Source organism: Simochromis diagramma, unplaced genomic scaffold (genome assembly GCF_900408965.1).
Source record: "Simochromis diagramma unplaced genomic scaffold, fSimDia1.1 OVJJ01000123.1, whole genome shotgun sequence".
Taxonomy (NCBI): domain Eukaryota; kingdom Metazoa; phylum Chordata; class Actinopteri; order Cichliformes; family Cichlidae; genus Simochromis; species Simochromis diagramma.
The window spans coordinates 1,303,142-1,317,979 of record NW_024386778.1 but is presented as its reverse complement, the minus strand read 5'-3'; the positions used below and the strand labels follow the sequence as shown (position 1 = coordinate 1,317,979).

Sequence of the window (14,838 nt, the reverse complement as noted above, 5' to 3'; positions counted from 1 at the left end):
AAGCTGTAATTTGAGCGTTTGAAATGGTTTCACCACATGCATGCGGGATTCCAAACAGGCCGCCGCACTTTGGTCGGAGAGCCAGTAATAACGGAGTTCAGCTTTACTAGCTGTAAGAGAAACTTCAGCTATGTTTGGACTGAAACCGCTTCAAAAGCTCGGGGAGACTGTGTGCTCGACTTTTAACAATATCACTTCCAGATGTTTCATTAAAAACAACTTTCAAAGAGCTCACTTAAAGAAAACCTTCAAGGCGGAGACAGGCCGGGGTTTGAGAACCCGCAATTTTTCACATTTTCATTTCAGTCAGAAAAACTGCCTGAAATGTATTTCACTGCAATGGAGCCAGTAACACTACTGCTGGTCTCTCAGCAGTAGTGTTACAACATACACAAATCGCTGCCCTATATAACAACAACACAGGGCAAAGGTATCCAAAGGGCTGGAGTGCACTGCTCTGTTACAATGTGACAGAATTCACTGAGAAATGCAGCTGATGCGGGACGCAACAGGAAGCTTGGCTGACTGAAATATAGGGGTGCATTCATTACAGTCTCCCTCTTGTGTCTCTCATCAAGCTGGCTAATGCTGACTGGCGGGCTCTGACCCAGTACTGCGCAACTCCTCTCTACTGCACCCGCCTCTCATCAAGAGCCTTGGGTGGGGAAAAAATGGAGTAACATGCTGTTTACTCGCAATCCCAGGCCCGTAATTGCCAATTTATTTGATAGGCAGCCGGGTAATGATGGCATTTCACCCCTTGCCGCAGAGACTAAACGGGAGTGATTCATCCAGAGCTCCCTGCCCTCCCCGATCCAGCAAACTCCCTCTGCTCAGGACTGCTGCCTGCCTGAATGCCTGCCACCCAGACTGAAGGGGTGGGGTGCGGTGGGGGATGTGGGGGTTAGTTGCCATGTCGGCTTCAAACAAACCCAAAAGGGAACCCGGAGCTTCAGAGCAAACGCAGCTAAGCCTGCCAATTTAGCTGGGGTTTGGGGCTGAGGCAAACACGGCCGAGCTGATGTGCCATTTGTAGGCCTTAATGAGCTGGCAGGATGGAGTGAGGAGGGAAGGCGAGCGGGAGAGTAAAGGCTGCCAGGCCTGACCTCCTCTGGCCTCCATCTCCCTGCCAGCCAGCGCCAGGTCGGCAAACTCAGTTCATCTGCTTCATCGGAGCGAAGTCCCTCCGTGAGGGGAAGGGAGTGCTACAGCAAATATCATTAGCGAACTGTTGGTCTAATGAACAGTTGGGGTCAAAGCGAGCTCATGTCTCACACTGCTCCCTGATACTAATGAGTGACTTAGATGCTTTGTCTTTGTTTTCACATTGCAATGGAGCCTCTGTGCAGCAGGACCGCGCGAGCAGTCCAGATTCAGTGCGTGGTGCCACGTTTCATACACAGACTTCTGTAGCAACGGACGAGCGAGCTGCAGGCATTCAGCTTTGCTAGTAACTTTTAATAACATTAACAAGTAAATTTACCATTTTAAATCATTCTGTCAGTCTGTCATACTGTCACTATGGCAAAAAGTCTGAAGAAGCACGTGGGGACAGGAGGTGAAGACCCTGTTGTGTGACCGACTAAGGCAGTGGTTCCCAAACTTTTTCTGCTGGGCCCCCCTTTGTTTTCCAAAAAAATGTTTTCCCCACATTCACGAACACATCCTCCAACCACACACGCCCATCTTTTGCTCCATTGCGGTTTCTTTCACACCTCAAACATTTAGTAAACAATTAAGCAAATACAAGTAACCTGCAATAAATTACAGGTAGTAATAAAATAAACTACTAACTCTTTTATGCTACGTCCGCACCTACACGGGGATTTTTGAACACGCAGCTGTTTCGTCCACGTAAACGGCGTTTCGAATCACCGAAAACGGAGATTTTTTAAAACTCATTTTTTGCGTTTACGTGTGGACGAGGAACACAGAGTTGGTCACGCAGCGTCAAAGGTATGCGCCTTTTTTCACATCATGCTGTGCGCCACGTTTACATGAGATGAAATGCAGAATGAAAGAGACAAAATACTGTTAATCTGACTGTCTGCAGGTTTTACACGCAGTCACTGTCCCTCCATTTACAAAGGCAGAGGCGTCACCGTGGGATTATTTTACGTGTAGCTGTTTTTTTTCCTGTGTAATAATGTTCAACATTGTGATCAATACACTTTTCAAAAAACACCTCTCTGTGCAAAATGGGTTTAAAAACATAAACAGCTGTGGGATCCTGTTTGTCTGTGACTTGAACGGCCCAGCGCTGCTCCCGACGCAGGGAAAACCAACCCTGCAGGGAGACCTACCTCAGCACTTGTGCAGGTGAAGCCAAAGGGAAGATTTGCTTCACCATATTTTCTAGTCTTTGGAAACATATTCAGCGATGCTTCATCTCCTGCTTTGCGTTTCTGTGGGCGCCCCGTGCTAACTGTGTCCAAGCGTTTTGTCCCCCCCCCCTCTTTTCATACCGCGCCCCCCCCTGCAATGGCTCTGTGGGCGGGCCCCCCACTTTGGGAAGGTCTGGACTAAGGTGACGTGGGGGTCTTTATTCAGCCCGGCTTTCGGCACATCGTCTGGGACACGCTCAGTCTGCTGTGATGAAGCAGTGGGAAGCAGCGCTGCAGCAAAGCACACGGTTCCTACATGAGAAGATGCAACGACAAACAAACTGGGAACATCATTTTTAATTTAGTTCCAATAAAATACACATATGCTAACACCTCTCATGATATTTACTTCGAGGGCTTATTTCATATATCTAAATACAATTGAATTAAATTCAATGGCTCTTAGAAGTCGCTGAAAAACAAAGGTGGACCCTAACACAGTGTGCAGTGCACATCATCCCAGTGACGGAGCAAAGTGTTTACCCACTGAAGTCGAGACAGATCGTACTGGGAACAGCGATTTATGACTCATTGAATGGAATCTCCATCATTTATTTGAAATTACAACATGATTATGTTTCCATGCAAATACTTAAATGGAGGTGAACTAGAATAAGGAGGCAACGAATCAGGACTTTTACAGGGAACAAATGACTGTACTGCACGATAAAGTTTATTGCAGACTGAAATTAAGGATTGCATAAGTACATAATCTTTTAGTAAAGATTGCAGATCTTTGTGGGGGGGCAGGCCATATTATGGAACAGCGTAATCTGTCCTAACGTCTGGGTTTTGTGCGCTCCTTTGAAAGTGATGTTTAAACAGCGATAATGAAAGAAAAGAAGTTCACCTCAGTCATTGTAAGATCACACAGGCCGGCATATTTTGATTTACTTTATTGTAAGTTGGTAAGGAGCAGTCGTTATCACAGTTACACTGTAAAATAAAAGAACAGCCGAATATTAGGATTTCCATCATGGACGTCAGCATACTGCACTTTGAACTACTACGTAAAAAGGACAGATTATTCCACTCTGAGCCACGTATGTTTACATATTGATGGTGCAATATTGCTTTTCTGAAAAATTACCGTGAAATTAGACACAACATCACGTTAATTACATTTAGTTACAGTTTAATTATTTCTCTGTTTCCTGTAAAAACCTGACCTGTTAAAGCCTCGTTCTGGTTCGCCTGCCTTTACATATTTGTAGGTAAATATAATTACATTGTCATTTCAAACAAATTGTGTTGAAATTCCATCTAATTACAGGCTGAGTTGCAGGCTGCATTATAAAGCGTTACCTAGATTCCTGCCCTTTTATTCAAATCTGCAGTGACATCAACTTTTTTCTTCATGATACTGAGCAATAACACGATACCATGAGAAACCGACTCATAGCATTCTGTGTGACAACAGGAAACATGATTAAATCAGAACTTACACATGAACTAAACTGGCTTTTATTCTACGTTCTTGTTTCAAACCTGTGGTGCAGCACGAGGTTGTTAGAGGTCACGGCAAAGCTGCCATAGTTTTCACGTGTCGGCCGTACGGATCTCAGGTGAGCAGATTTAAAACCTCCATCGTTTAAGCAAAATGTGTCCCATCACTCTGCAGCACTGTCACTAAAGTGCAGACAGAAATCAGCAGATATCATTTCAATTTCTGTTGTCAACATCAAATTACTTATTTCATTTCATGCCCAGTCGAGCACTGTAAAGCTACACGCAGAATCAGTTTTGCTTCAGTCGTTCGGCCGTGTCTTTCTCAAAGACGAGCTCGCCTCCCTACTGACAGCTTTAATTATGGCCACATATCTGATCGCTTTGCTGTAGATTCTGCACACAAATCAAAGCGCAGGGGTGGGTGTGCGGCAGCGAGGTCCCACGAGTCTGCTCGCTTTACATCTCGGAATATGTCGCAGGGCGAAGGGACACGCGGCCGCTCGTCCTTTTGTCAGGTTATACTTGCCTTCAGCTCGCACACGATGAATATGGAGCGTTTTTGGGTGCATTAATCATCAAGAACATGTCAGAGTAAGTGTGTTTGTTTCAAATGCAAACAGAGACTGGACTTGGGTGCTTAAGAAGAACCACAAAGTGCTTTTCTGAGGTCCAGCCTGGATCAGTCAAACCCAATAATAACTTACCTTTAGTTTGGGTGAAAAATGCTGGTTCATTGCAACATAAATTTCAACTGTAACACTGCTGCTACTGCAACATGAACTGGCTTTGCAGTAATACAGTGCAGTTCTTTGAAAGTGCAAGTGTAATGAAATAAACTGGAAGTGCAGGCACAGCTTTCATTTTACAGCGTTTTAAGGCAATAAACAGTTCCTGCTGGGTTTAATCTGTTTAAACAGAAATATTATCAGTAACCACAAACATTTTGTAAGGCTGCTAGGAATTCAGATCTTAGCTTTACAGCTCAAGGTAAATGCCTTTTTAATATGTGCTTGTAATTAAATGACCAGGCCATCTGCATATATGCAGGAAATATGTTACACTCTATAAAAAGAGCTGTGACAGCCGGCGAGCAGCAGGTGTGCTCGTTGTGGTGCTCTTACGTCTGTCAGTCTGTCTCTGGAGCTGCTCCTGAAGGAAGGCTTGGACTCTTCGCTTACACTCTCACTGTCGCTGTCCTTACAGTTGTTCTGCCCTGGCTTCAGCTACAAAAACACAAAGAGAACAAGGGTTAAAACACAGAGTGTTAACGTGCACTTTAGAGCTGCGCACGGATCGGCATCCCACAGAAACCGGTGCAGAAATATGTGAGAACTGGCAGGAGCTGCAGTGCTGTCTCTGTAAATCTGTCATGTTTCTGAGCCTACTCGGTAGCCATCACTCCACTTGCCAAAGATAGACGCCATCTGATCTCACAGTATGAAACTCCTCGCAGCCCACGAAATAGAGAACAGGGACAAAGACCCCTCCAGAACCTTCAAATGGAGCCACCGTCCTTCCCGAGCAGACACCACATGCTGAGGCAGCAGGAGCTCAGCAAGTGTCATCCTCTAGACACTCTGTTCAAGATGCAGCAAAACGACAAGAATAAAGAGGACAGCGTGGCTATCTGTGAGCGTGCGAATCCTTCAAAATCTGGAGAACAATAAAAGACTCTTGGGAGACAAAGCTCAGCGGGAGAAGGTGGGGTCTACATTCCCAGCTCGAGCCTGCGACTGTTGTCCGGGCTACTTCTGCGAGACGAGACAGATGCCGCAGGTTTCCTTTCAAAGCCAATAAAAAGCTGGCTTGTAAATAGTTGTTCTGCCACCTAATGGGAAAAGCAGAGAGCCGTGCCCCACATACTGTACAGGAATTGGACTACGAGATTGGGACACAAGAGGGAGCTGACATAGAAACAGCATGTGCTCTTTTTTGAAGCTCTCCTTTCAGGATCGGCCATCGTTTAGCATGATGAAAGGGCACAAGGTGTGGGAATACCGAAAGAACCCTCGAGCTGAACGCGTAATTAAAATGAAAACGTTCCCTTTTCTGGTAGCCATTAGCTGTGTGAAAAGAATCCTGTTCCTTAGGAGAATTGCATGATGGGTAGAAGGCAAGTGGATTCACCAGAGTGCTGAACGTGATAAGAGTCTCAGCGCTGGGAATGCCTGATGGGCCGTAAGGATGAGTCTATATGTCGGCCCGAGCTCACGCGCATGCAAAGCAGTGCCCTGCACCGTGATAGCGCTAATTACATTCTATTCTCACAAAGCACAGGGCGCATTTTCTCTCGTTTTTCTGGAAATGCCACTTACTCTGAGGGGACTCGACATGTTTTTGCAGAGAAAAGGAGAATAATATCTCATCGAGCCCGGTCTGTGAACTGATCCTTGAAAAAAGGGCGGTGGATGTTGTTTATGCCCCAGTCCACAGCTCCTTCATCCAAACACATTGACCTGTAACATCCCTGCTGACAACACACACACACACACACACACACGCACACACACACACACACACGCACACACACACGCGCACACACACACGCACACACACACGCGCACGCACACACGCGCGCGCGCGCACACACACACACACGCGCACACACACACGCACACACACACGCGCACGCACACACGCGCGCGCGCACACACACACACACACAGTAGAACTGCTGATTTGTCTTTTATCAATCAACTATCTTTACTGCAGAGTCCATATAAAGCTCCACATAATCGCACCATCTGTATTCTGGCTCGTCAGAGACAAAGTACTCCATGAAATCAGAAATCTTACACAAATCTAACTGTGCGTAATGTCTGCAGAACATATCTAATAAAGACATTAAAAAAAGCGGCTCATCTTTCAGGGCTATTACTAGCTCAGGTCCTGATTACACAGCTATTTGAAAACGTATCCCTCAGCTTGTTCCCTTTAATTTCCCCCTGAGCTCCCTTAAATTACTTCAGAGAATTGTGTTTTTTTCCATCTGCGCTCCCCTCTTTGAGCTTCTGATGATGGATTCATTTCTTTTTATGGTGTGATTAATGGATGTCTTAAGCAAATGGAGGGAATAGTGGTGGTCAGTGCCATCAAACAGTGAGGCTGAAATTTAATGACCTGCTGTCTGATGATAAATCTATATGGGAAGCCCGTGTGTGTGTGTGTGTGTGTGTGTGTGCGTGCGTGCGTGCGTGCGTGCGTGTGTGTGTGTGCGCGTGTGTGTGAGGCTGTCTCTGTGACCCAGTCTGTGTTGATCTGACCACTCCCACTTGTTACAGCTTTCAAGTCATTTTCTATTCGGTTTATAGGCTTTTAAAGTTAGCGTCACTTTTAAGCCTTCTGCAATGAAGACCGGTGTGCTACGCTGCATTTAATGCGACCTACACGCAGACACCCAGACAGGTGTGCCGTACCAACACGCAGTAACGAAAGGCATTAATTAAGACGCAGGTTGAGGCATATGGACGCATGTATTTAATGACCTTACTGTATCTGCTCAGTCTGGGTTTTAGAAGTGGCCCTGCAGGAAGATCGCAAACAGATGGTATTAATATTCCAGAGGCTAATTTCACAACAATTAAAGACACAGCAAGACATTAGCATCTAATGAAACATTTAAACTACTAGTAAGTGCATCTGCCATTAATTTCCACCCAGTGAGGTCTTGTTTTCCTCCAATCTGTTCTGTGTTAGGGGGATAAAGTTTTTTCATCCTCGTCTCTTTTACCAGACTGAATTTACTGGAGGAGAGAATCAACAACTGTTTCCAATCAGCAATAACTCAGCGTGGTTCAGCCTGCAGGTTATGATATATTATTTCATGTTTGCTGCATAAACAGAAAGAAATTCAAATGCACTGGTGTTTCTACTTAAGGAGCTGTTTAAATTGTTATAGCCACACCTTGTCTGTTCACTGGTGACGGAATAATTACAGAGTCGTTCATGTCTGAGTTTCGCACACGGACGAGTGAAAGTTTAAAACAGGGTTACAGAGACAAACAGGCACGATTTGTCATCAGGTTTTAATTTGATGTATCCGTGTGTGATGATGCTACAGTAGCACCGATTCTAATATATCTAAACCGCACCGTGAAGCATTCATTTATAAAGACAAACAAAATATCACTACACAAACCTTTGTACCACAATTGAATCAATTACTTAATAAAATGTTAAACTAACAGCTTCAGTTCTTGCTCCAAATATAACAAACCAGTGAAGAGCAGTTTACAACTGTTCAGAATGATCTTAGATATAAGTGTGACTTTACTGGTATTCATCAACATTAGTTTGAATTATTATTGGAGGCTGAGTTTTGTTATTGTTGATTATTCTCATATTTTTCCAAATCAGACATTATGTCATATTTGTTATTCTGTTTCCAGTTTCACTTGTTCTTGTATTAGTCTGGTCTCTGTCAGGTTACTGTCTGGGTGTTTAGTTGTTCCCTGTTGGTAGTCCTCCGTCTCTGTGAGCTGTATTTAATTTTACTGACACGCCGTCTTATCTTGACTCTTTTCACCTTCATGTTCACCCTCCCCGATTAGTGTGTGTTAAATGAACAAACCTGGTTAAGGTTACTCAAGGCACTCATGACTCACTAGTTAGCTTGACAGTTCTTCACTTTGAGCTCACCACCTAGCTAACTGTGACAGAATTAGTGCAATTTACATTTCCGAGTGAATGAATTAATAAAACCGACAGTTGTGAAAAGTTTGAACCGCACCTCAACAGCCCTGACAACCCTAAGTTCTGATCTCTGTGACTAAGACCTCCCTCTTCATAATTTGTGTCAAATAGATAAATAATAAAATGAGCTCTGCTTATGTTGAGCTGCCCACTGAAAACAAAGATTTTTGTCTCGATGATGCAAATCTCAAACATAACAGACCAAATCAATACTGAAGGTCCCAAAGCCGACAGTGAGGTTACAGCGCTGAACGAAAGTGATGCAGATTCTCTGCGTACGGCTGAAACACCTCATTTAACACGGTTACCCTGAAACGAACACTAAAGCAGCTATTACAACATTGTCTCGAACATGTGGAGTCAATTATTTTCTCACTCACTGAAAAGTGCTCACCATCGCCATAGTGGAATTTTACAAGTGTATTGACCTATTCTCGAGGGCTGCACTACAGACTCAATGCAATCAAGCACAAAAGTAGGCCTGCTAACATTTCTAACCACAAAGGCCTTTTTAAACAGACCCATACACAGCTGACCTGCCCCGGCAACTCCGCCCCCCACCCCCATCTCTTATCCCACAAAAAGAAAAATAGCCGGAGCGCTGTGCTCGGTTTTCTACTGGCCTCAGTGGAATTCTGTAGCCATCAGCTCCTGGTTTCCCTTAGTTACGCACAACAGCAGCTGGAGAGCTCGGCGGTAATAAAACCTGGAACAATTTAACGGCTTTTATTGTTCTTCTGCGGCTTTCACAACAGCTAACCTGTCCTCGCAGGATCTGCAGGGAGAATCCCACTAGGGCAGCAATGAAAGAGGATCTCATTTACCTAAAAGCGCTTATAAATTTTTAATTTGCTTTAACAAGTAAATTAACAAGTCCCTCATTTGGGAAGTTTTATGGCTCCTTGCCACTGAGGGAGAACCATGAATGTTTTATAGATAATCCACTACCTAGGCTCTGTTGCTGATAATAAATTGTCTATTTCCTGCAGCACTGTCAAATCCCCTCGGTTCGCACCGACTACACTTTGAATATCTCCTTTATGCTACCTTCAGAGGTCTATATACCGAGGCTATTAAAGGGCTGGGAGCTTCACGACTCAGCAGTTAACATGAACAACTTGAAGAAATTCCTCTCGACGTGACTGCAGCCTTAGGATGCACCATTTCTAAACGCTAAACCACATTAAGCATGGCTAATTATGCCCCGACCGGCCTGTGCGTCACATCAGCCTCACAGTGAGCCCATCTAGTAAAACCACCTTGGGTTGGTCGACAGCAGCAGTTGGAAACTGCTGGGTCTCTTTAACTCACAGCTGGGTTTATCTGACAAGACTTATGTGAAAATAACAGCTGGGCGTTCATTGGGGCTCCTACGTCAGCTGTGGAGGCCAGCCCACCAGCGTGGCCTGGCTCCGACCCTGCGCTTGGCTCTGAGGCTCAGCTGCTTTAACTGCCACAGACAGCAGCCCCGCCTGGCGCCCACATCAGCTATAACCCTTTCTGCCACCCTTGCTTTATATCTGTCACTGGGCATCAGTGCTCGGCTTCCATTGCCCCAGATTTGTTTACCGCTAGCTCCATGTGTGGCAAAAGGTTGACACGTACAGCTGGATGAAAAACCTTTAATTTCAGGTTTTATCTTTAAGCACGGCGTCACATCATCAAAGCCCCCGAAGCCTGCCGCTCGCCCATGGCTGTCACTCCCAGTCAGCGAATGCAGTAATTTGTTAGCATCAAGGTACGCAACCACGAAAGAAGCCCTATTTCCTTTCAATCTTCCAGCATCATTGTGTGGCAGTGATCTCTGACGACCTTGTCAGACATCATTTTACTTGCTGAGGAAAGATCAGTGACACCCACTCGAACCGATCTCAGGCCACAGAGGAGGCTTTTCTAGCCTCTGTGCAGGAATGTGAAGCCGAAGCAAAGATATGGAGCCACTGAGGACGAGTCACATCAGCCGGGGGGTAAGAACATCCTGAGAGGAGGAGGAGGAGGAAGAGGAGGAGTGGGGAAATGGAAGCTCATGTGTGTTAGAGGGGTGAAGTGGAGGGGGGTAAACGCAGCTGAGAGCACTGTGTTGATCTCATCAGTCATACTAAGGAGTCCATTTCCTCCACCGCAGGTCGGAGGATACGAGAGCTCGCGGCTGCATTTATATATTGCCATAAATCTCCGATCTATGACGACATTACAGACAAATCAATATGCTTTTAACATCCATCCTCTGCCCTGCGTCGCAATCACCCTTCTCACAAATGGTCATATAATGCTGTAGTCTGGTGGATTGAGTTATAGGGACAATTCCCAGATTTAATAATGAACTGAACAGGTGGAGAAAAACTGTGTGTGGGCGGTTGTGGTGGAGGGGTGGTGGAGACTATAAGAGCAGCGAGAGACCTCTGCTCTCTCGGATCATATCTGAACATCTTGTTATAGTAGCCCAACGTGGCAGTAAAATAACCTGCCTGCACACTTTACGCACCTCAATTCCCCGAGCCCCGACACTTCCCGCGTACAGCAGACAGCGAGCACGCTAAGCTAACAATATAATACGTATATGCTAAATAATAAGAGGATATTCCATCCAAGGATGCACCGGAGAGCTGGGAAGCATCTGACTTCTAGTTGCAGAGTTGAGTGCCTATCAACATATGACCGCTCAAAGAAATTTGCATGCAATTATTAACATGATTCCCCCAGCTCTTCAATATGTGCTGCTTCAATATTGGCTTTTCAACTCCCATCCAACTAAAGCCACAGCCAGCGTGCCAAATCGCAGCTCCCCGAGCTGGCCAGCCTCAATAAAGAGTGGTATGGAAAAAAGACGGCAGAGAAAAAGCCCTCTCCTATCAGCTTGCAGGGGCTATCATTTCTCTTTTTTATTGCCATTTATTTTCCTCAAGGAATTCACTGCCAGTATATTGGCAGGCCTTCCAGTAGATGGAGGCAATGAAATTTAGCGCAGACACTTAACACTGGGTCAAGCCTTGTGTGAGGCTCATGTGTGGTGGTAATATGATAGACAAATGCTTCTAGTTTAGGGTAAGAGGGCTTTTTTATGTTACAGGAATAGTCGGAGAGTGCTCTTCGTGACACACACTGTTACGAAAAAGCAGAACCTTTTAGAAGGAAGCATCCAACAGAAACATTTGCAAAATGGCCTCGCACTATACAGCGCCCTGCCTGCAACTGAGAAACAAGACCAGAGCCGTTTCACTGCGCTCTGCTAAAGGTGGCAACAATGACTGGATGGAAAGTAATACAATGAATATAGCTACCTATTAGGGGTGCAATGATATTCGTATCGATATTGAACCGTTCGATACAGTGCTTTCGGTTCGGTACGCATATGTATCGAACAATACGACATTTTTAATTTATTTGATCAACTTTTCTTCTGACGATGCTGTCTGTGTTGAGAGCTCAGTGGATCTGCGTTCGACTACTCCGCCTAGGCTGCACTGTCGAGCGCAGATCCACTGAGCACAGGGCAAGCTAGCAAGACAGAAGCTAAGCTCGTTGCAACATGGCAAACTGAACCTCCCCCACCCTCATTCAGATCTGGCGTTTGGAACTATTTTGGTCTTCATGTGACGTATGACCCTGAAGGTAAGCACGTCATGGACTAAAGTAAAACAGTATGTCGGATGTGCCACGCAATGCTCAATTACATGGGTGGGAACTAGTGTGTTAGCGCAGTTAGCTCGTTAACGTGTTGGCCGTCCAGCCCCACGCACGGGGCGATCCGCGGTAGCTCGTTAACGGAGATTTGCCGTGTTGTGGCGTTAACGTCATTTCAGATTAACGCTGACAGCACTAGTGGGAACACAACGAATATGACTGCACATTTACTCCGACATCATCCTAGTGCAAAGACAAGTGGAAGCAGACAAAAACAACAAGCACGCATGCTACAAACTTTACCCGAGTCATTTAGACAGCCGTTAGCACATGATTCTCCTTATGGGGACCTGATATGTTTAATATGCTGCTGAGAATATAGCCCAGAAGAAGCGTATAGTATAGCTTTTATTTTGGAAAGAGCCATTTCTCTGTAATAAACTCTCTTTTCCAAAGATGAGTGATTCCTCAATCAGATAGATTTATTATTTTATTACTTTGTTGTTTCAGCAACATTAAATTTAAAAACTGTACTTTTGAGTTAAAATATATATTTATAATTTTAATAAATGACAAATTAAAAAGGCATGAACGTTTTTTTGTATCGAAAAAATATCGAACCGTGACACCAAAGTATCGAACCGAACTGTGAATTTTGTGTATCGTTGCACCCCTACTACATTATATATATATATATATATATATATATATACACACACTACCTATATGAGCTAATAATAATGATCAATTAAAAAACATTTGACTCTAAAAACATTTATTTGAATTTAGTAAGTCCAAGTGACCTGGTGTAAAACAAAGTTTTCCGATAGCTCCGTTGTGACAACCTTTCAGGAATCAGGAAAGATCCCAGTTCGGTCACGATGCCTTCATGACTGTAGATACAATGAGGTCAGAGTACAACATCGAGTCAATGAAACCTGTGGGATATTGATCTGGTCAGTTAATGAAACTAACAACAGGCAACAATGAGACAACCTCCAAAACAGGAATCGTTATTCAGTCTCGGGTTGGACGACTGGATGAATATATCGAGTATCAACGACAGGCTGAGGCCATTTATTTATTTATTTATGTCCCCGTGAGCAGGTTTGCTAATAATGATGGAGCTAACAGAAGCAGCCAACAGAAACAAAATAATAGCGCTGTTTTAACAGCACCCTGTTTCATCCGCGAGCACATGCCCCCTCCTCAGAGTGCTTGATGATGGAGCTGCAGAAGCTGGTGATAGCCTAGCAAACTCAGCCAGACGGTGGACACGTGCATGCTCATGCAAGTTAGCTCGCACTATACGTCTGCACAAGCGCGCACCGCTCTGGTTACATCCTCAGGTTTACCTCTTTCATCTGGTTTAAAGCCAAAGAAATCCCAAATTGGCGACTTTATATTTGTTTAGTGCTGTCAGCGTTAACGCGCCGTCATCATGACTAACGTAATTAACTTAACATAATTTTGGGGGAAATTAGTTGGTCCATGTTTGGACTTCCTCTGTGTTGTAAACGCGCAAATCAGTCCGTGCATGATTACATTGCCCCGCCCATCAAAAAGTCTGCGGAGGCGCGAATATATCGCTCATTGTCGATTATTGGACTGACAAATGTCGGTCGGAAACTTTCCCCAACCCTAATTCAGTCCTACTACCTACGGTAAGACGCATCAATATGTGCCATAGCCAGTCTTACGAGGCTGGAGGAAGTTACTCGAGGAAAGCTGGACGGCACCATAGAAGGTCCTTTTCTGTGGTAGGAAAAAGAGGATGAGCACTGCCAGAGCCCTGAATAGAGTTCATGAGTACGGTCTGAGTGTCATTTTCCATAAAATCCCAGATTTGGCAGGACCAGGTTCGCCCTGAACACGTGTGACCAACGTGAAAGGGTCTGGAGAAGCCGTGGAGAACATCATGCTGCCTGTAACACTGTTTAGCATTGTGGGTCAGCGATGATCTGGGGAGGCGTATCCACAGACTCCTACAGCCTAGGCAACGGCACCCCGACATAACTATGAGGCCTGAGAGCTTGCACCCACCGTCACACCCTACGCTGGTGTGGTACAGCCTGGGTTCCTCCTGGTTCCTAATGCCTTGGCTACTGTGGTGAGTGTACGTAGGCCGTTCCTGGAGGATGAAGGAATCTATACCATTGACTAGCCCTCAGCTGACCAACAGAACACCTCTGATAGGATGTTTCAGTCCATCCGATGCCACCAGGTTGCACCTTAGACTCTCCAGGAGCTCAGTGATGTTCTGGTCCTGGGAGGAGATGCCAGGACACCATCTGTTGTCACATTATGAGCATGTCCCCTGCGCTGTTAGGCATGCAAACAGCCTCTCAGTACCATTTTACACTGCTGCAATGAAATTTCAGTAAAGTGACGCAGCCTGCCAGGTGCTTTTTCACTTTGACCTTCAGGGTGTCTGTAGGTTGATCGTTTCCATCCTTTCATTCCTCACACATTTCCCAATCAGTGTCACCATCTAGCATCAGGGGTTTTTTTTCCCATTTAGAGCTGATGCGTTCCTTTATCTGTTTGTTTTTTTAAACAAAGAATAAATTCATTAATTTCTTTTCTGTCTAATATCACATATATGATTACCATTTGTCAAATCTACACAGCCTTTGAAATCAGCTGCACATATCTGCAGAACTCTCGAACCACATCTAAGAAATGAGTA

General features: G+C 45.0%; 2 protein-coding genes across 12 annotated transcripts in view; one reads left to right on the top strand and one right to left on the bottom strand.

Annotated features, from left to right (window-relative positions):
• Positions 1-14,838, top strand: part of LOC120720571 — a 914,567-nt gene that overhangs the window by 298,185 nt on the left and 601,544 nt on the right. The window lies entirely within an intron of this gene.
• The window catches only part of auts2a (activator of transcription and developmental regulator AUTS2 a), a 327,329-nt gene that overhangs the window by 181,260 nt on the left and 131,231 nt on the right, over positions 1-14,838 (bottom strand). For all 11 annotated transcript variants that reach the window (XM_040013088.1, XM_040013079.1, XM_040013071.1 and 8 more), the window contains one exon: positions 4,955-5,056. In XM_040013088.1, the coding sequence (XP_039869022.1) occupies positions 4,955-5,056 (102 nt within the window). The remainder of the gene's footprint in view (positions 1-4,954; positions 5,057-14,838) is intronic.